The 23,139-nt window shown below is 33.7% G+C and overlaps 1 protein-coding gene across 1 annotated transcript; it reads right to left on the bottom strand.

Moving 5' to 3' along the window:
• Positions 1 to 15,718: 15,718 nt before the first annotated feature.
• Positions 15,719 to 21,830, bottom strand: nkx2.9 (NK2 transcription factor related, locus 9 (Drosophila)). The gene is made up of 2 exons (XM_072913612.1): positions 21,683 to 21,830; positions 15,719 to 16,251 (listed from the first exon to the last, which is right to left on the bottom strand). Exons 1-2 carry the CDS (start codon positions 21,828 to 21,830, stop codon positions 15,719 to 15,721), a joined length of 681 nt encoding a protein of 226 aa, XP_072769713.1.
• Positions 21,831 to 23,139: the final 1,309 nt, after the last annotated feature.

The following is a 23,139-nucleotide window of genomic DNA, read 5'->3' on the forward strand; positions in this document are numbered from 1 at the left end:
CTCTTAATTTAAAAAAAAAAGTTGTTTTTAAGGACCAACCCAAAAATAAGCTAGTCCAAGATCCACTACATGATCTCTGCTGTTTCTGAGGACCTACTACAAAAAAGGTGCTGAGAGTCTTTGATTGGTCAAAGATGATTTTTTTTTGACGTCCTCCCATTGGACGCCTGATTGGTCTGGAGGCTGACCTCCTACCTCCTACCTCCTACCTCCTGCCGCCTGCCTCCTGCCTCCTACTTCCGGCCTCCTACCTCCTACCTCCTGCCTCCTCCCTCCTACCTCCTGCCTCCTACCTCCTACCTTCTACCTCCTGCCTCCTGCCTCCTGCCTCCTGCCTCCTGCCTCCTGCCTCTTCCCTCCTACCTCCTGCCTCCTACCTCCTGCCTCCTACCTCCTACCTTCTACCTCCTGCCTCCTGCCTCCTGCCTCCTGCCTCTTCCCTCCTACCTCCTGCCTCCTCCCTCCTACCTCCTGCCTCCTACCTCCTGCCTCCTACTTCCTGCCTCCTACCTCCTACCTCCTGCCTCCTCCCTCCTACCTCCTGCCTCCTACCTCCTACCTCCTACCTTCTACCTCCTGCCTCCTGCCTCCTGCCTCCTACCTCCTGCCTCCTCCCTCCTGCCTCCTACTTCCTGCCTCCTACCTCCTACCTCCTGCCTCCTCCCTCCTACCTCCTGCCTCCTACCTCCTACCTTCTACCTCCTGCCTCCTACCTCCTGCCTCCTACTTCCTGCCTCCTACCTCCTACCTCCTACCTCCTGCCTCCTCCCTCCTACCTCCTACCTTCTACCTCCTGCCTCCTGCCTCCTGCCTCCTCCCTCCTACCTCCTGCCTCCTACCTCCTACCTTCTACCTCCTGCCTCCTGCCTCCTGCCTCTTCCCTCCTACCTCCTGCCTCCTCCCTCCTACCTCCTGCCTCCTGCCTCCTGCGTCCTACTTCCTGCCTCCTACCTCCTACCTCCTGCCTCCTCCCTCCTACCTCCTGCCTCCTACCTCCTACCTTCTACCTCCTGCCTCCTGCCTCCTGCCTCCTGCCTCCTGCCTCCTGCCTCCTGCCTCCTGCCTCTTCCCTCCTACCTCCTGCCTCCTCCCTCCTACCTCCTGCCTCCTACCTCCTACCTTCTACCCCCTGCCTCCTGCCTCTTCCCTCCTACCTCCTGCCTCCTCCCTCCTACCTCCTGCCTCCTACCTCCTACCTCCTGCCTCCTGCCTCCTGCCTCCTACTTCCTGCCTCCTACCTCCTGCCTCCTCCCTCCTGCCTCCTGCCTCCTACCTCCTACCTTCTACCTCCTGCCTCCTGCCTCCTGCCTCTTGCCTCTTCCCTCCTACCTCCTGCCTCCTGCCTCTTCCCTCCTACCTCCTGCCTCCTACCTCCTACCTCCTGCCTCCTGCCTCTTGCCTCTTCCCTCCTACCTCCTGCCTCCTGCCTCCTGCCTCCTACTTCCTGCCTCCTACCTCCTACCTCCTGCCTCCTCCCTCCTACCTCCTGCCTCCTACCTCCTACCTCCTGCCTCCTGCCTCCTGCCTCCTGCCTCCTACTTCCTGCCTCCTACCTCCTGCCTCCTCCCTCCTGCCTCCTGCCTCCTACCTCCTACCTTCTACCTCCTGCCTCTTCCCTCCTACCTCCTGCCTCCTCCCTCCTACCTCCTGCCTCCTACCTCCTACCTTCTACCTCCTGCCTCCTGCCTCCTGCCTCTTGCCTCTTCCCTCCTACCTCCTGCCTCTTCCCTCCTACCTCCTGCCTCCTACCTCCTACCTCCTGCCTCCTGCCTCCTGCCTCCTGCCTCTTCCCTCCTACCTCCTGCCTCCTCCCTCCTACCTCCTGCCTCCTACCTCCTACCTTCTACCTCCTGCCTCCTGCCTCCTGCCTCTTGCCTCTTCCCTCCTACCTCCTGCCTCCTGCCTCTTCCCTCCTACCTCCTGCCTCCTACCTCCTACCTTCTACCTCCTGCCTCCTGCCTCCTGCCTCCTCCCTCCTACCTCCTGCCTCCCGCCTCCTGCCTCCTACTTCCTGCCTCCTACCTCCTACCTCCTGCCTCCTCCCTCCTACCTCCTGCCTCCTACCTCCTACCTTCTACCTCCTGCCCCCTGCCTCCTGCCTCCTGCCTCTTCCCTCCTACCTCCTGCCTCCTCCCTCCTACCTCCTGCCTCCTACCTCCTACCTCCTGCCTCCTGCCTCCTGCCTCCTACTTCCTGCCTCCTACCTCCTGCCTCCTCCCTCCTGCCTCCTGCCTCCTACCTCCTACCTTCTACCTCCTGCCTCCTGCCTCTTCCCTCCTACCTCCTGCCTCCTCCCTTCTACCTCCTGCCTCCTACCTCCTACCTTCTACCTCCTGCCTCCTACCTCCTACCTTCTGCCTCCTGCCCCCTGCCTCCTGCCTCCTGCCTCTTCCCTCCTACCTCCTGCCTCCTCCCTCCTCCCTCCTACCTCCTGCCTCCTACCTCCTACCTCCTGCCTCCTGCCTCCTGCCTCCTACTTCCTGCCTCCTACCTCCTGCCTCCTCCCTCCTGCCTCCTGCCTCCTACCTCCTACCTTCTACCTCCTGCCTCCTGCCTCTTCCCTCCTACCTCCTGCCTCCTCCCTTCTACCTCCTGCCTCCTACCTCCTACCTTCTACCTCCTGCCTCCTACCTCCTACCTTCTACCTCCTACCTCCTGCCTCCTGCCTCTTGCCTCTTCCCTCCTACCTCCTGCCTCCTGCCTCTTCCCTCCTATCTCCTGCCTCCTACCTCCTACCTCCTACCTCCTACCTCCTACGTCCTACCTCCTACCTCCTACCTCCTACCTCCTGCCTTCTCCCTCCTCCCTCCTCCCTCCTCCCTCCTGCGTGGCCCAGCAGACGTCCAGCACCACCCTTGTGCTGGAGGATGAGCAGGCCCATACGGGAGCAGACAATTCCTGGGGCCAACTTTCAAACACCAATGGCAACCTCTAAAAGCTCCAAGAGCTCTAAAAGCTCTAAAAGCCTGTCTTTGTGCGCCCCCAAAGCCGCCATGTCGCTCCCCAGCACCATTGTCAGCTCAAAGCTCATAAATTTGTCGCAGGACTGATTAAACATCACGCGAATTGAAACACTAAAGATTGTGTCTGGGTCCCCCACCTCAGGGGAAGGGTGGGGACAATAGTCCATTCAGGGTGGAGACATGGGCGAGGGTGAGGGGGGGGGCTCCGGCCATGCGGGGCCCCCTCCATATGTGATGCAAGGTGGCCCCAGTGAGGGCCACAAAGGAGCAGGTGACAGGGAAGATGGCTGCGGGGTCACAGGACGAGCAAACAACATCAGTGGGGGGGCGGGAAAACACGGCGACACGCCGCCCACCCACCGACTTGCTCTTTAACACTTGTGCCCATATAAGGACGTCCTGGTCACATGTGACACTTGGCCAAAAATAGTTCTTCTTCTCAGGAGAGAGTCAAGGTTTCGTCCTTTCAGCCAACAAAAGTAAGTCATAAAATCATCGATTTGGGAAGAGAAAAAAAAAAAAAGAAGCAATATGTTCACACTGAACCAGACTGACTGCAAAACCGCTGGTCAAAGATCCTCCATATAACAAATAATCTTCACTTTTGTGATTAAAAAAAACCCATAAATATATATATATATATATATATATATATATATATATATATATATATATATATATATATATATATATATATATATATATATATATATATTTATTTATATTATATATATATATATATATATATATATATATATATATATATATATATATATATATATATATATTTTTTTTTTATTTTTTTTATTTTTTTTTTTTTTTAAAGGTCAAAGATCCTCCATACAACTAATAATCTTTGCTTTTGTAATTTTTGCACAACAAAAACAGCTAGTCAAAGACCTTCCAAAAAACAAATAATCTTTGCTTTTGTGATATTTACAAGAAACAAACTAGTCAAAAGTCCTTCATATAACCAATAATCTTTGCTTTTGTGATTAAAAAAATATATAAATAAATATATTTATATATTATTTTTTTTTAAAGTCAAAGATCCTTCATACAACTAATAATCTTTGCTTTTGTGATAAAAAAAAAAAAAAAAAAAAAATATATATATATATATATATATATATATATATATATATATATATATATATATATATTTTAAAGGTCAAAGATCCTCCATACAACTAATAATCTTTGCTTTTGTGATTTTTGCACAACAAAAACAGCTAGTCAAAGACCCTCCATATAACAAATAATCTTCGCTGTTGTGATTTTTACAAGAAACAAACTAGTAAAAAGTCCTTTATATAACCAATAATCTTTGGTTTTGTGATTAAAAAAATATATAAATAAATATATTTATATATTATTTTTTTTAAAGGTCAAAGATCCTTCATACAACTAATAATCTTTGCTTTTGTGATTAAAAAAAATAAAATAAAAATAAAATAAATATATATATATATATATATATATATATATTTTTTTTTAAAGGTCAAAGACCCTCCATATAACAAATAATCTTCGCTTCTGTGATTGTTACAAGAAAAAAACTAGTCAAAGATCCTCCATACAACCAATAATCTTTGCTTTTGTGATTAAAGAAATACATACATATATAAATACATTTTTTTTTATTTTTAAAGGTCAAAGATCCTCCATACAACTAACAATCTTTGCTTTTTGTGATTTTTGCACAACAAAAACAACGAGTCAAAGACCCTCCATATAACAAATAATCTTCCCTTTTGTGAATTTTACAAGAAAAAAATATATATATATTTTTAAAACAGCTAGTCAAAGACCTTCCAAAAAACAAATAATCTTTGCTTTTGTGATTAAAAAAAATATATAAATATATATATATATATATTTTTTTTTTTGAAGGTCAAAGATCCTCCATATAACTAATAATATTTGCTTTTGTGATTTTTGCAAAACAAAAACAACTAGTCAAAGACCCTCCATACAACAAATATTCGCTTTTGTGATTTTTATAAGAAAAAAACTAGTCAAAGATCCTCCATATAACAAATAATCTTCACTTTTGTGATTTTTACAAGAAACAAACTAGTCAAAAGTCCTCCATATAACCAATAATCTTTGCTTTTGTGATTAAAAAAATATATAAATAAATATATTTATATATTATATTTTTAAAGGTCAAAGATCCTTCATACAACTAATAATCTTTGCTTTTGTGATTTTTGCAAAACAAAAACAACTAGTCAAAGACCCTCCATATAACCAATAATCTTTGCTTTTGTGATTAAAAAAATATATAAATACATTTATATATATATATATATATATATATATATATATATATATATATATTTATATATATATATATATATTTTTTTTAATTATTATATATTTTTTTAAAGGTCAAAGACCCTCCATATAACAAATAATCTTCGCTTCTGTGATTTTTACAAGAAAAAAACTAGTCAAAGATCCTCCATACAACCAATAATCTTTGCTTTTGTGATTAAAGAAATACATAAATAAGTTAATTAATATGTTTTTAAAAAGATAAAAGATCCTCCATACAACTAATAATCTTTGCTTTTTGTGATTTTTGCACAACAAAAACAACGAGTCAAAGACCCTCCTCCATATAACAAATAATCTTTCCTTTTGTGATTTTTACAAGAAAAAAACTAGTCAAAGATCCTCCATATAACCAATAATCTTTGCTTTTGTGATTAAAAAAATACATACATAAATATATATATTTTTTAAGGTCAAAGATCCTCCATATAACTAATAATATTTGCTTTTGTGATTTTTGCAAAACAAAAACAACTAGTCAAAGACCCTCCATACAACAAATATTCGCTTTTGTGGTTTGTATAAGAAAAAAACTAGTCAAAGATCCTTCATATAACCAATAATCTTTGCTTTTGTGATTTAAAAAAATACATAAATAATACAATAAAATTAAAAAGGTCAAATATCCTTCATACAACTAATAATCTTTGCTTTTGTGATTTTTGCACAACAAAAACAACTAATCAAAGATCCTCCATACAACAAATAATCTTCGCTTTTGTGATTTTTACAAGAAAAAAACTAGTCAAAGATCCTCCATATCACCAATAATCTTTGCTTTTGTGATTAAAAAAAATACATAAATAAATACATTTTAAAAAAGGGTCAAAGATCATACATACAATTAATAATCTTTGTTTTTGTGATTTTTGCACAACAAAACCAACTAGTCAAAGACCCTCCATATAACAAATAATCTTCGCTTTTGTGATTTTTACAAGAAAAAAAACTAGTCAAAGATACTCCATACAACCAATAATCTTTGCTATTGTGATTAAAAACATACATAAATAAATATTTTTATTAAAAAAGGTCAAAGATCCTCCATACAACTAATAATCTTTGCTTTTGTGATTTTTGCACAACAAAAACAACTCGTCAAAGACCCTCCATACAACAAATAATCTTCGCTTTTGTGATTTTACAAGAAACAAACTAGTCAAAGATCCTCCATATAACCAATAATCTTTGCTTTTGTGATTAAAAAAAATACATAAATATATAAATTTAAAAAAGGTCAAAGATCCTCCATACAACTAATAATCTTTGCTTTCGTGATTTTTGCACAACAAAAACAACTAGTCAAAGGCCCTCCATATAACAAATAATCTTCACTTTTGTGATTTCTACAAGAAAAAAAACTAGTCAAAGATCCTCCATATAACCAATAATCTTTGCTTTTGTGATTTTTACAAGAAGAAAATTAGTCAAAGATCCTTCATATAACCAATAATATTTGCTTTTGTGATTAAAAAAATACATAAATAAATAAATAAATAAATATATATATTTTTAAAAGGTCAAAGATCCTCCATACAACTAATAATCTTAGATTTTGTGATTTTTGCACAACAAAAACAACTAGTCAAAGACCCTCCATATAACAAACAATCTTCGCTTTTGTGATTTTTACAAGAAAAAAAACTAATCAAAGTTCCTCCTTATAACCAATAATCTTTGCTTTTGTGATTAAAAAAATACATAAATAAATACTTTTTTTTTTTTTTAAAGGTTAAAGATCCTCCATACAACTAATAATATTTGTACAAACTTTTTTTTTTTAAATGTCCACTACAGTGGATATTTGTACAAACTTAAGTCTGTAAAAGTGTCCATTAAAATGGACATTTGTACAAACTTGTTTTTAAATGTCTACTACAGTGGATATTTGTACAAACAATACGTATGTAAAAATCTATTGCAAAAGTCTAGTCAAAGATCCTCTATATGACATATAATCGTCACAGCTTTTCCTGGTGAGGGTTTGGCCTGCAGTGTAGTTTAATGTTCATGTGGGGTTTGTTACATTGAAGAGGTCTCACTCGGTCATAGGAATATTTATATTTGATTAGAAAGATACAAATAAATCTATAATCCCATGTCAGCTTCGCCTTCACACCGGTAAAGATCCTCCTGCGAGCGTGCAGGAAGACAAATGTGAGTCCCAGAGGCCCAGACGACAACAAGAGGGAGGACTGAGATGTTTGCTCACCATTCTCATGCTTAAAGCCAAAACCCTCCTTTTCAACGCTTGTTTGCACAGCTTTCAGCAGCACAATCACACAAAAGTAGAAACTTTTAGCAGCACAAAGAGCCTAAAGTAGAAACTTTTAGCAGCACAATGACAGTAAAACACTTTCAGTAAACCACTTTGGTGCGTGCATGTAAAAAAGATGGATATTTTTTTATGGTATGTCCTCTGCAGGAGGACATACCATTTTTTTTTTTTTTTTACAAAATTTGCACACGTTTCACACATGTTTTTTCAATTTATTTCTTCTGTCAAAATGACAGAAAAAAAGCCCTGAAATGCAGTTTCTGGACTATTTTTACTTATTTATTTTTGTATTTTTTTAAATGACAAAATTTGTGGAAAAAAAAAAGCCCTATTGTGCGAAAACACTCATGACCACTACAGTGGAGATGTAGTTGTTGTACAATTATTTTGTCAAAGTAACAAAAAGTCTTGTTATGTGAAAACACACATGTCCACTGTAGTGGACATTTGTTTTTGGTGCATTTCTTTTTGTCAAAGTTACAAAAATTGCCATTATTGGTTGCATTATTGGTACCTATAATGCAAAAAACACACATGTCCACTGTAATGGACTGTTTCTTTTTGGACATTTCTTTTGTCAAAATTACGAAATTTAAGGAAAAAAGTCCAGTTATGTGAAAACACACATGTCCACTATGGTGGACGTTTATTTTTAGCCCATTTCTTGCGTCAAAGTTAAAAAAAAAACTCCCAAAATTCCACTTATGTGAAAACACATGTGTCCACTATAATGGACATTTGTTTTTGGTGCATTTCTTTTGTCAAAGTTACAAAATTTGTGAGGGGGGGGGGGACTATAATGCAAAAACACACATGTCCACTGTAATGGACTGTTTTTTGGGGGCCATTTCTTTTGTCAAAATTACGAAATTTTAGAAAAAAAAGTCCGGTTATGTGAAATCACACATGTCCGCTGTAGTGGACGTTTATTTTTAGCCCATTTCTTGAGTCAAAGTGAAAAACAATTCAAAATCCCTGTTATGTGAAAACACACACGTCCACTGTATTGGACATTAGTTTTTGGTCAATTTCTTGTGTGAAAGTTACAAAAAGTGTGTAAAAAAAACCCCTGTTATGTGAAAACACATGTGTCTACTGTAATGGACATTTGTTTTTGGTGCATTTCTTTTGTCAAAGTTACAAAATTTGTGGGGGGGGGGGTAACTATAATGCAAAAACACACATGTCCACTGTAATGGACTGTTTTGTTTTTGGGCCATTTCTTTTGTCAAAATTACGAAATTTAAGAAAAAAAAGTCCGGTTATGTGAAATCACACATGTCCGCTGTAGTGGACGTTTATTTTTAGCCCATTTCTTGAGTCAAAGTGAAAAAACTTTCAAAATCCCTGTCATGTGAAAACACACACGTCCACTGTAGTGGACGTTTGTTTTTGGTCCATTTCTTGTGTGAAAGTTACAAAAAGTGTGTAAAGAAAAACCCTGTTATGTGAAAACACATGTGTCCACTGTAATGGACATTTGTTTTTGGTGCATTTCTTTTGTCAAAGTTACAAAATTTGTGGGGGGGGTAACTATAATGCAAAAACACACATGTCCACTGTAATGGACTGTTTTGTTTTTGGGCCATTTCTTTTGTCAAAATTACGAAATTTAAGAAAAAAAAGTCCGGTTATGTGAAATCACACATGTCCGCTGTAGTGGACGTTTATTTTTAGCCCATTTCTTGAGTCAAAGTGAAAAAACTTTCAAAATCCCTGTCATGTGAAAACACACACGTCCACTGTAGTGGACGTTTGTTTTTGGTCCATTTCTTGTGTGAAAGTTACAAAAAGTGTGTAAAGAAAAACCCTGTTATGTGAAAACACATGTGTCCACTGTAATGGACATTTGTTTTTGGTGCATTTCTTTTGTCAAAGTTACAAAATTTGTGGGGGGGGTAACTATAATGCAAAAACACACATGTCCACTGTAATGGACTGTTTTGTTTTTGGGCCATTTCTTTTGTCAAAATTACGAAATTTAAGAAAAAAAAGTCCGGTTATGTGAAATCACACATGTCCGCTGTAGTGGACGTTTATTTTTAGCCCATTTCTTGAGTCAAAGTGAAAAAACTTTCAAAATCCCTGTCATGTGAAAACACACACGTCCACTGTAGTGGACGTTTGTTTTTGGTCCATTTCTTGTGTGAAAGTTACAAAAAGTGTGTAAAGAAAAACCCTGTTATGTGAAAACACATGTGTCCACTGTAATGGACATTTGTTTTTGGTGCATTTCTTTTGTCAAAGTTACAAAATTTGTGGGGGGGGTAACTATAATGCAAAAACACACATGTCCACTGTAATGGACTGTTTTTTGGGGGGTCATTTCTTTTGTCAAAATTACGAAATTTAAGGAAAAAAGTCCAGTTATGTGAAATCACACATGTCCGCTGTAGTGGACGTTTGTTTTTAGCCCATTTCTTGCATCAAAGTGAAAAAACCTTCAAAATCCCTGTCATGTGAAAACACACACGTCCACTGTAGTGGACGTTTGTTTTTGGTCCATTTCTTGTGTGAAAGTTACAAAAAGTGTGTAAAAATATCCCCTGTCATGTGAAAACACATGTGTCCACTGTAATGGACATTTGTTTTTGGTGCATTTCTTTTGTCAAAGTTACAACATTTGTGGCGGGAAAAAAACTATAATGCAAAAACACACATGTCCACTGTAATGGACTGTTTTGTTTTTGGGCCATTTCTTTTGTCAAAATTACGAAATTTAAGAAAAAAAAGTCCGGTTATGTGAAAACACACATGTCCGCTGTAGTGGACGTTTATTTTTAGCCCATTTCTTGAGTCAAAGTGAAAAAACTTTCAAAATCCCTGTCATGTGAAAACACACACGTCCACTGTAGTGGACATTTGTTTTTGGTGCATTTCTTTTGTCAAAGTTACAAAATTTGTGAGGGGGGAACTATAATGCAAAAACACACATGTCCACTGTAATGGACTGTTTTGTTTTTGGGCCATTTCTTTTGTCAAAATTACGAAATTTAAGAAAAAAAAGTCCGGTTATGTGAAATCACACATGTCCGCTGTAGTGGACGTTTATTTTTAGCCCATTTCTTGCGTCAAAGTGAAAAAACTTTCAAAATCCCTGTCATGTGAAAACACACACGTCCACTGTAGTGGACATTTGTTTTTGGTCCATTTCTTGTGTGAAAGTTACAAAAAGTGTGTAAAGAAAAACCCTGTTATGTGAAAACACATGTGTCCACTGTAATGGACATTTGTTTTTGATGCATTTCTCTTGTCAAAGTTACAACATTTGTGGGGGGGGGGGAACATGTGCGTTTTTTTTAAAACACACATGTCCACTGTGGTGGACTGTTTTTTTGGGGGCCATTTCTTTTGTCAAATGTATGTCCACTATAGTGGACATTTTGACATACTTACAGTTTGTACAAATGTCCACTGTAATGGACATTTTTACATACTTATGTCTGTACAAATGTCCACTGTAGTGGACATTTTTAAATACTTATAGTTTGTACAAATGTCCACTGTAGTAGACATTTTTACATACTTATAGTTTGTACAAATGTCCACTGTAATGGACATTTTTACATACTTCAGTTTGTACAAATGTCCACTGTAATGGACATTTTTTCATACTTAAGTCTGTACAAATGTCCACTGTAGTGGACATTTTTAAATACTTATAGTTTGTACAAATGTCCACTGTAGTGGACATTTTTACACATATAAGTTAGTACAAATGTCCACTGTAGTGGACATTTTTACATACGTATTGTTTGTACAAATATCCACTGTAATATACATTTAAAAAAAAAAAGTTTGTACAAATGTCCATTTTAATGGACAATTTTACATACTTAAGTTTGTACAAATATCCACTGTAGTGGACATTTGAAAAAAAAAGTTTGTACAAATGTCCACTGTAATGGACATTTTTACATACGTCAGTTTGTACAAATGTCCACTGTAGTGGACATTTTTAAATACTTATAGTTTGTACAAATGTCCACAGTAATGGACATTTTTACATACTTATGTCTGTACAAATGTCCACTGTAGTGGACATTTTGAAATACTTATACTTTGTACAAATGTCCACTGTAATGGACATTTTTACATACTTAAGTTTGTACAAATGTCCACTGTAGTGGACATTTTTAAATACTTATAGTTTGTACAAATGTCCACTGTAGTGGACATTTTTACACATTTAAGTTAGTACAAATGTCCACTGTAGTGGACATTTTTACATACGTATTGTTTGTACAAATATCCACTGTAGTAGACATTTAAATAAAAAAAGTTTGTACAAATGTCCACTGTAGTGGACACTTTTACATACTTAAGTTTGTACAAATATCCACTGTTGTGGACATTTAAAAAAAAAAGTTTGTACAAATGTCCACTGTAATGGACATTTTTACATACGTCAGTTTGTACAAATGTCCACGGTAGTGAACATTTTTACATACTTATAGTTTGTACAAATGTCCACTGTAATGGACATTTTTACATACGTCAGTTTGTACAAATGTCCACGGTAGTGAACATTTTTACATACTTATAGTTTGTACAAATGTCCACTGTAATGGACATTTTTACATACTTATGTCTGTACAAATGTCCACTGTAGTAGACATTTTTAAATACTTATACTTTGTACAAATGTCCACTGTAATGGACATTTTTACATACTTAAGTCTGTACAAATGTCCACTGTAGTGGACATTTTTAAATACTTATAGTTTGTACAAATGTCCACTGTAGTGGACATTTTTACACATTTAAGTTAGTACAAATGTCCACTGTAGTGGACATTTTTACATACGTATTGTTTGTACAAATATCCACTGTAGTAGACATTTAAAAAAAAAAAGTTTGTACAAATGTCCATTTTAATGGACACTTTTACATACTTAAGTTTGTACAAATATCCACTGTAGTGGACATTTAAAAAAAATGTTTGTACAAATGTCCACTGTAATGGACATTTTTACATACTTATAGTTTGTACAAATCTCCACTGTAATGGACATTTTTACATACTTATGTCTGTACAAATGTCCACTGCAGTGGACCATTTTACATACTTATAGTTTGTACAAATGTCCACTGTAATGCACATTTTTACATACTTAAGTTTGTACAAATGTCCACTGTAATGGACATTTTTACATACTTAAGTTTGTACAAATGTCCACTGTAATGGACATTTTTACATACTTAAGTCTGTATAAATGTCCACTGCAGTGGACATTTTTGAATACTTATAGTTTGTACAAATGTCCACTGTAGTGGACATTTTTAAATACGTATTGTTTGTACAAATATCCACTGTAGTAGACATTTAAAAACAAGTTTGTACAAATGTCCATTTTAATGGACACCTTTACATACTTAAGTTTGTACAAATATCCACTGTAGTGGACATTTAAAAAAAAAAGTTTGTACAAATGTCCACTGCAGTGGACATTTTTACATACTTATAGTTTGTACAAATGTCCACTGTAGTGGACATTTTTAAATACTTATAGTTTGTACAAATGTCCACTGTAGTGGACATTTTTACATACTTATAGTTTGTACAAATGTCCATTTTAATGGACACTTTTACATACGTCAGTTTGTACAAATGTCCACTGTAGTGGACATTTTTACATACTAATAGTTTGTACAAATGTCCACTGTAGTGGACATTTAAAAAAAAAAGTTTGTACAAATGTCCACTGTAATGGACATTTTTACATACGTCAGTTTGTACAAATGTCCACTGTAGTGGACATTTTTACATACTTATAGTTTGTACAAATGTCCATTGTAATGGACATTTTTACATACTTATGTCTGTACAAATGTCCACTGTAGTGGACATTTTTAAATACTTATAGTTTGTACAAATGTCCAATGTAATGGACATTTTTACATACTTAAGTCTGTACAAATGTCCACTGTAGTGGACATTTTTAAATACTTATAGTTTGTACAAATGTCCACTGTAGTGGACATTTTTACACATTTAAGTCAGTACAAATGTCCACTGTAGTGGACATTTAAAAAAAAAAAGTTTGTACAAATGTCCATTTTAATGGACACTTTTACATACTTAAGTTTGTACAAATATCCACTGTAGTGGACATTAAAAAAAAAAAGTTTGTACAAATGTCCACTGTAATGGACATTTTTACATACGTCAGTTTGTACAAATGTCCACTATAGTGGACATTTTTACATACCTATAGTTTGTACAAATTTCCACTATAATGGACATTTTTACATACTTATGTCTGTACAAATGTCCAATGTAGTGGACATTTTTAAATACTTATAGTTTGTACAAATGTCCACTGTAATGGACATTTTTACATACTTATAGTTTGTACAAATGTCCACTGTAATGGACATTTTTACATACTTCAGTTTGTACAAATGTCCACTTTAATGGACATTTTTTCATACTTAAGTCTGTACAAATGTCCACTGTAGTGGACATTTTTAAATACTTATAGTTTGTACAAATGTCCACTGTAGTGGACATTTTTACATACGTATTGTTTGTACAAATATCCACTGTAGTGGACATTTAAAAAAAAAGTTTGTACAAATGTCCACTATAGTGGACATTTGTACATACTTATGTCTGTACAAATGTCCACTGTAGTGGACATTTTTAAATACTTATAGTTTTTACAAATGTCCACTGTAGTGGACATTTTTACATACTTATAATTTGTACAAATGTCCATTTTAATGGACACTTTTACATACGTCAGTTTGTACAAATGTCCACTGTAGTGGACATTTTTACATACTTATAGTTTGTACAAATGTCCACTGTAGTGGACATTTAAAAAAAAAAAAGTTTGTACAAATGTCCACTGTAATGGACATTTTTTCATACTTAAGTCTGTACAAATGTCCACTGTTGTGGACATTTTTAAATACTTATAGTTTGTACAAATGTCCACTGTAGTGGACATTTTTACACATTTAAGTTAGTACAAATGTCCACTGTAGTGGACATTTTTACATACTTATTGTTTGTACAAATATCCACTGTAGTGGACATTTAAAAAAAAAGTTTGTACAAATGTCCACTGTAGTGGACATTTTTACATATTTATAGTTTGTACAAGTGTCCACTATAGTGGACATTTTTTATATACTTATAGTTTGTACAAATGTCCACTGTAATGGACATTTTACATACTGAAAGTTACTTGTGGGAAAAAGCCTTGTTGTGTAAAAAGCACACATGTCCACTGTAGTGGACACGTGTTTCTCATCAAATAATGCAGCAAAGTGGAAAGCAGCACACTGTAAATATGAATTTAGAAAATATTTATTAATGCTTTTCCTTCACAAAAGAAATATAGAACTCCAAAGAAGATTCCCTCTGAAGGCAAACTAAGTGTACAATATGATTTGTGGATATAAAATAACAACTTCTACTTTCTACAATTTCAAATACAATCACAGGAACGTGTCAACAAATACAAAAAATGTGCAAAACGTCATCTTCTACAGTCTAAAAGTTGCTGGTTTGCTGGGCACTTGGTTGGTTGGTTGGCTGGTTGGTTGTGGTTAGTTGGTTGTGGTTGGTTGGTTGGTTGGGCGGTTGGTTGGTTGGTTGGTTGGTTGGTTGGTTGGTTGGTTGGTTGGGCGGTTGGTTGGTTGGTTGATTGGTTGGTTGGTTGGTTGGTTGGTTGGTTGGTTGGTTGGTTGGTTGGTTGGTTGTTGTGGTTAGTTGGTTGTGGTTGGTTGGTTGGTTGGTTGGTTGGTTGGTTGGTTGGTTGGTTGGTTGGTTGGTTGGTTGGTTGGTTGGGCGGTTGGTTGATTGATTGGTTGGTTGGTTGGTTGGTTGGTTGGTTGGTTGTGGTTGGTTGGTTGGTTGGGCGGTTGGTTGGTTGGTTGGTTGGTTGGTTGGTTGGTTGATTGGTTGGTTGGTTGGTTGGTTGTGGTTGGTTGGTTGGTTGGTTGGTTGGTTGGTTGGTTGGTTGGTTGGTTGGTTGGGCGGTTGGTTGGTTGGTTGGTTGGTTGGTTGGTTGGTTGGTTGGTTGGTTGGTTGGTTGGTTGTGGTTGGTTGGTTGGTTGGTTGGTTGGTTGGGCGGTTGGTTGGTTGGTTGGTTGGTTGGTTGGTTGGTTGGTGCGAGCAAAGACTTCACTTGAAGGAAGAAAAGTGTAGAGCGTTGCTCCACAAGTCCGTCCAAGAGGCTGCGGGGTTGTGAAGGTTCTGGTAGCGAGGAGGAAGAGCGTGCTGCAGGGACTGGTAGGTCAGAGCCGGGAAGTGGATCCGAGGATGCGTGGATCTCTCCAAGCAGGCCTGGAAGGACTTTCCGTCCCGAACCAGAACCGGCACGACCACCCTGCGCAACATGGGGGGGTGCACCATCTCCAGGTCCAACAGCGCCCCTTCAGCCCGCCCCCTCTTCATCTTGTAGCGGTGGTTCTGGAACCAGATCTTGACCTGAGTGGGAGTCAGGCAGAGGATGCGGGCCAGGTGCTCTCTCTCCGGGCCGGACAAGTAGCGCTGCTGGCGGAACCGGCGCTCCAGCTCCAGGGTTTGGGCCTTGGAGAAAAGAACCCGCCGCTTTTTGTTCTTCTTCACCGCGTCCGGAGATTCCACTTCTGCCGACGCTTCGTGCGGCTCGGTGGAGTCCGGAGACGCTTCCAGGCTGCTGGCCTCGTCCCAGGCTGGAACAGAACAACATGGACCATTAGGTTCTTCATGGCAGGACTACAAAATATGCAATTTAATAAGTATGTCATAAAGCTAAATTAGAAAAAATCATTTTAAATAAGTATAAGTGAAAAAAACGCATTTTAAATAAGTAATAAAACTAAGCAAATTCATTGAATTATGTCATAACTAAAATAAGAAATACAGTTAAACAGGTATAATGAGTAAAATAAAAATATATCATTAAGTAATTATGAGTAAACATTTTTAAAACTAGTTAAATAGTTATGTAATACAAATTAAATTAATTAAGTGAATTATGGCATAACTAAAATAAAATAAAAACAGTTAAATAGGTATAAAAAGTATATAATCAAATAATTATAAGTAAAATAAAAAATAAAACTATTAAAAAAATTATGTAATAAAACTAAGTAAATTAAGTAAATTATATCATAACTAAAATAAAACAAATACAGTTAAACAAGTATAAGTAAAATACATATATAATTAAATAATTATAAGTAAAATAAAATTTAAAACTAGTTAAATAAATATATGTAAAAAACAACTAAGTAATTTAAGTGAAATATGTCATGACTAAAATTTAACATACAGTTAAATAGGTATAATGAGTAAAATAAAACATATATAATTAAATTATTTTAAGTAAAATTTAAAAAAAATATTTAAATAATTATGTAATAAAACTAGATAGATTGAGTCAATTAGATCAACAATATAATAAAACAAATACAATTAAACAAGTGTGAGTAAAATAAAACATATATAATTAAATAATTATAAGTAAAATTAAATTAAAAACGAGTTAAATAATTATGTAAAAAAAACTAAGCAATTTAAGTGAATTATGACATAACTAAAATAAAAAATACAGTTAAATAGGTATAATGAGTAATAACCTGCTGCTATGAGTGAAAATTAAATAATTGTAAGTAAAATAAAATGAACAACTAGTTAAATAAATATGCAAATTAAGTAAATTAAGTACAATTATGTCAAAACTAAATTAAAAAAATACAGTTGAATAGGTATAATGAATAAAATAGAATGTATATAATTATAAGTAAAATAAAATTAACAACTAGTTAAATAATTATGAAAAACTAAGTAAATTAAGTGAATTGTGTCATAACTAAATAAAAAATACAGTGAAATAGGTATAAAGAGTAATGTCAAAATATATAGTTAAATAACTATAAGTACAATTTGAAAAAAAAAAAGTTAAATAATTATGTAATAAAACTAAGTGAATTTAATCAATTATGTCATAACTAAATTAAAAAATGCAGTAAACTAAGTTCTGTAACTAAAATAAAAATAAAATAATTATGAAAAACTAAGTAAAATGATGTCATAACTAAATAAAAAATACAGTCAAATAGGTATAATGAAGACAATAAAAAATATATAATTAAATAATTATAAGTCAAATGAAATTAACAACTAGTTAAATAAATAAGAAAAACTAAGTAAATTGAGTGAATTATGTCATAACTAAATAAAAAATACAGTAAAGAGTAATGTCAAAATATATAGTTAAATAACTATAAGTACAATTTGAAAAATAAATAAAAACATAGTTAAATAATTATGTAATAAATTAAGTACATTAATCAATTGTGTCATAAGTTAAAAAAAATGCAGTGAACTAAGTTCTGTAACTAAAATAAAAAATACAATAATTATGAAAAACTAAGTAAATTAAGTAAAATTATGTCATAACTAAATAAAAAAATACAGTTAAATAGGTATAATGAATAAAATAAAAAATACATAATTAAATTATAAGTATAATGAAATTAACATCTAGTTAAATAATTATGAAAAACTAAGTCAATTAAGTGATTTATATCATAACTAAATAAAAAATACAGTTAAATAGGTATAAATAGTTATGTAAACATATATAGTTAAATAGCTATAAGTAAAATTTGAAAAATAAATGAAAAAATAGTTAAGTAATTGTGTAATAAAACTAAGTAAATGTAATCAATTATGTCATAACTAAATAGAAAAATGCAGTAAACTAAGTTCTGTAACTAGAATAAAAAATAAAATGAAAGAATACAGAAAATAAATATAAGTAAGATTAAAAATAGTACATAATACAACTAAGTAAACTTTTGTCATATCTAAATTACAAAAAATACAGTTAAACAGGTACATTGAGTAAAATAAAAAATATATAATTAAATAATTATAAGTAAAATTAAATTAAAAACTACTTAAATAATTATGAAAAACTAAGTCAATTAAGGGAATTATGTCATAACTAAATAAAAAATACAGTTAAATAGGTATAAAGAGTAGTATAAAACTTTTTAGTTAAATAACTATAAGTAAAATTTTAAAAAATACAATTAAAAAATGCGATGAGATGGCGACTTGTCCAGGGTGTACTCCGCCTTCCGCCCGATTGTAGTTGAGATAGGCTCCAGTGCCCCCCGTTACCCCAAAGGGAATAAGCGTTAGAAAATGGATGGATGGATGGCAATTAAAAAATAGTTAAGTAATTATGTAATAAAACGAAGTAAATTTGATCAATTATGTCATTACTAAGTAAAAAAATTCAGTAAACTAAGTTTTGTAACTAAAATGAAAAATAAAATAAAAGAATACAGACAAATAAATATAAAATAAATAAATTAGTATATAATAAAACTAAATGTTTTATTTTAAAAATGTCATAACTGAATTAAAAATAGAGTTAAGTATGTAACAAAACTAACTAATATAAGCCAATTAGGCCATAACACGAGTTAAAAAATAAATGCAACAAAACAAATTAAATTAAGTCAATGTCACAACAAAATACAGTTAAATAAGTATAACTAAATAGAAAATAGAAAAAACATTTAAGTATGGAATAAAAGTAAATACATTTTAATTCAACTTTGTCGTAATGAAACTTTAAAAATACACTTCAATAAATATGTAATAACACTAAGTAAATTAAGTCAATTATGTCAAACTGTAAAAAAAAAAGTTAGATTTTACGTTAATAAACTGGTAGCTCAGATGCCAGAATTTGACGGTAAAAATGGTTTCCATTTACAATAATGCACCGTCAAAAAAAACAACCATAGACTTTACGGCAACAAAATGTCAGCTCACTCAAAAAAATGAAAGTTCTGTCGTTTTCCGATTTGCAGTAATTTGGTTTTCAAAAAACACTTGTAATTACGTCATTTAAAATTGACAGACTGTTTTATTGCAAATGACATTTAGTTAAGTTTATGTAAGAAAACAAAAACAGTTTGTTAGGTCATTTAAAAATGTACAAAGACAATTTAATAGGTCTATGTAAGAAAACAAAAGCTACAGTAAGTGTTAATATCGTGAAATCATATAGATAAAATAGTAAATAAACTCTCTGTCATACAATAAAATTAATTTTAAAATAGTAAATAAATAATAAAATAATAATAATAAAAATAAAAATAAAATAAAATAAAAAAATAAAAAAATATATATATATTCAGGATTAATACATAGGAGACATATAATGATTAAAGCAAATTGAAAAAAGAAAAATCATAACAAAATATTTAAAGAAATTATATTAAAAATTGGAGCATATTTCGATAGTTTCTATCGCTCCTCAGAATCAGAATCAGAATAGTTTTTATTGCCATTGTTTGAGAACGGGTTCACAAACTAGGAATTGTTCTTGGTGCAATCGTGCAACATAAAACACATATAACACAGAATAGGTAATAAAATGAGCTATCAGATCTTATTATTGTATTATTATCTTATTATATATCTTATTATCCTAAACGATATACCCTAAAAACATCCAGTCAGTAAATACATAAAACATATATACATTCTTGTGAGAACCAACGTCCTCTGCAGTGAACATGTACTTTTTTTTTTTTTTTTTTGCTATCATTTATTTCCACATTTGAGATTATTCCTTTTCATGCGCAACACACATGTCCTCTGCAGAGGACATTGCTTATTTCTAGTACATAAAATACAGCATGTAGCAAAATAATTATATCATATATTTTAAAATGTACACCAAAAAAAAAAATAGTTTTTACAACGAATTACTGCAAATCAAAAAAAAAAAAAATATATATATATATATATACATATATGAAATAAAAAATGTTTTACCTTAAAATCGGATTTTTTTTTTTTTTTTTTTTTTTTTTTTTTTTTTATATAGTTTTACTTCACCCATATCTTTTATGTCCCCCACATTTGAGATTATTCCTTTTCATGCGCAACACACATGTCCTCTGCAGAGGACATTGCTTATTTCTAGTACATAAAATACAGCATGTAGCAAAATAATTATATCATATATTTTAAAATGTACACCAAAAAAAAAACAGTTTTTACAACGAATTACTGCAAATCAAAATAAAAAAAATAAAAAATAAATAATATATATATATATATATATATATATATGTTTATATATATATATATATATATATATATATATATATATATATATATATATATATATATATAAAAAATAAATTAAAAATTTTTTAAAAAAATCCGATTTTAAGGTAAAACATTTTTTATTTTATATATATATATATATATATATATATATATATATATATATATATATATATGTATAAAATAAAAAATGTTTTACCTTAAAATCGGATTTTTATATATATATATATATATATACATATATATATATGTATATATATATATATATATATATATATATAAAATGTTTTACCTTAAAATCGGATTTTTTATTTTTTTATTTTTTATTTTTTTTAATATATATATATATATATATATATATATATATATATATATATATATATATATATATATATATATATATATATATATATATATATATATATATATATATATATATATACATATATATATATATTATTTTTTTATTTTTTTTATTTTGATTTGCAGTAATTCGTTGTAAAAACTAATTTTTTTTGGTGTACATTTTAAAATATATGATATAATTATTTTGCTACATGCTGTAGAAATAAGCAATGTCCTCTGCAGAGGACATGTGTGTTGCGCATGAAAAGGAATAATCTCAAATGTGGAAATAAATGATAGCAAAAAAAAAAAAAGTACATGTCCACTGCAGAGGACGTTGGTTCTCACAAGGTTATGTATATGTTTTATGTATTTACTGACTGGATGTTTTTAGGGTATTTCGTTTAGGATAATAAGATATATAATAAGATAATAATACAATAATAAGACTATATATATATATATATATATATATATATATATATATATATATATATATATATATATATATATATATATATATATATATATATATATATAATAAAAAATGTTTTACCTTAAAATCGGATTTTTTTTTTTATTTTTTATAGTTTTACTTCACCCATATCTTTTATGTCCCCCTGTGGTTGCCATGGATACAAAAGGTAGACCTACACGTGCACGAGCTGTCCATCCACGAGCTGTAGGGAGACCTCCTGGCCGAGTAAGATGAAGTCCTGCAGGGCACGGCCTCCAAGTCCTGCTCGGGCAGGTCCAGGATGCTCCTGACGGAAAAATTGACCTTGCTCATGGGCACTGCCATTTGCACACCCAAAAAAAAATTATATATATAAAATTCGTTGTTCTTTAACGAATAGCACCAAAAAAAAGTCAGTGGTTGGTAAGAGGAAGTGTCCACTCAGAGTTCCGGGCAGTGCACAGTGTCCCCCCTTATAAAGAGTCCCCCCCCCCCTGCTCCCACTAATGCACCTGAATGGGGAGGGAGGGGGGCGTGGGGGGTGTGCATGACGAATGAGAGACGAGCTCCAACAATGGCGGAGGAGACACAAGTCATCATTGCTGATTGGTCCTTGCAGAGAAGACACATAATACTAATTGTTGGGCATGAATCACTTCTTGGGTGGCAAGTGACAACAAGAGCACGTCCCATTATCACACATGGACACACACACACACACACACACACACATGCACACACACTCTCCTCCTCCACACGTCACACATTTACATAAATGAGCAATTAGCCTGAAAGTGTTGGAATAGTAAACACAACAATCGTTCAAGAGGATCATCATTTTGAAAAAACAAACAAAAAAAAAACAAATAGAAATCATTGAATTATTTTTTTTGTCACTTTTTTGACTTGAGTGTGTGATAAAAAAAAGTGAAAGTTGTGGGATTTTAAAAATATTTGCAACAAGGCCCACTATTACAGTTTTGTTCTTTTTTTTTTTATTTGAAAAAACTTTGTTTTAATTTCGTTGTTTTTTTTAACATGACTTAATTGACATTATTCGATATAAAGGACCCCTGTGGAGGTTGATTTTACTGCTTTAAATTGTGTGAACCGATTTTTTTTTTTTAAGTCTATATCAAATTATGCTGACAATTCATTTTTTCTATTTTATTTAACTTTATAATTTCATTACATTTACCGGAAGTGGGTCTTGAGCTGTGAAGCAACGAATATTTCTCCACCAATTTTTTTTTTTACACAGAATTTTAAAACACTGTCCACTGTAGTGGACTTGTTTTTTTGGAGGGGGGGTTATTTATTATGTAGAACAGTGGACCCCAAACTATGGCCCGCGGGCTGGATACAGCCCGCCAGCGTCCAAAATCTGGCCCGCGGGAAGTACCAAGTTTAAATTTAATACAAATAAAGAAAGAAAGAAAGAAAGAAATATATATATATATATATATATATATATATATATATATATATATATATATATATATATATATATATATATATATATATATATATATATATATATATGTATATATATAATATATATAATTTTATTGTCTTTTTTCTCTCGCACTAAATGACTGAAAGAGCGTGCACAAGAGATGATGTCACGTTATTGATAGGAAAATGCATTTTTAGA

The sequence above is a fragment of the Nerophis lumbriciformis genome, linkage group LG08, assembly GCF_033978685.3.
Source record: "Nerophis lumbriciformis linkage group LG08, RoL_Nlum_v2.1, whole genome shotgun sequence".
NCBI classification, from domain to species: domain Eukaryota; kingdom Metazoa; phylum Chordata; class Actinopteri; order Syngnathiformes; family Syngnathidae; genus Nerophis; species Nerophis lumbriciformis.

What these genes read in the sequence shown, in the direction of transcription:
- nkx2.9 (XM_072913612.1), bottom strand. Translation starts at nt 21,830, where the DNA reads ATGGCAGTGCCCATGAGCAAGGTCAATTTTTCCGTCAGGAGCATCCTG. An exon ending in GATGGACAGCTCGTGCACGT is followed by an intron (nt 16,252 to 21,682) that starts GTAGGTCTACCT and finishes GTTCTGTTCCAG; the next exon opens with CCTGGGACGAGGCCAGCAGC.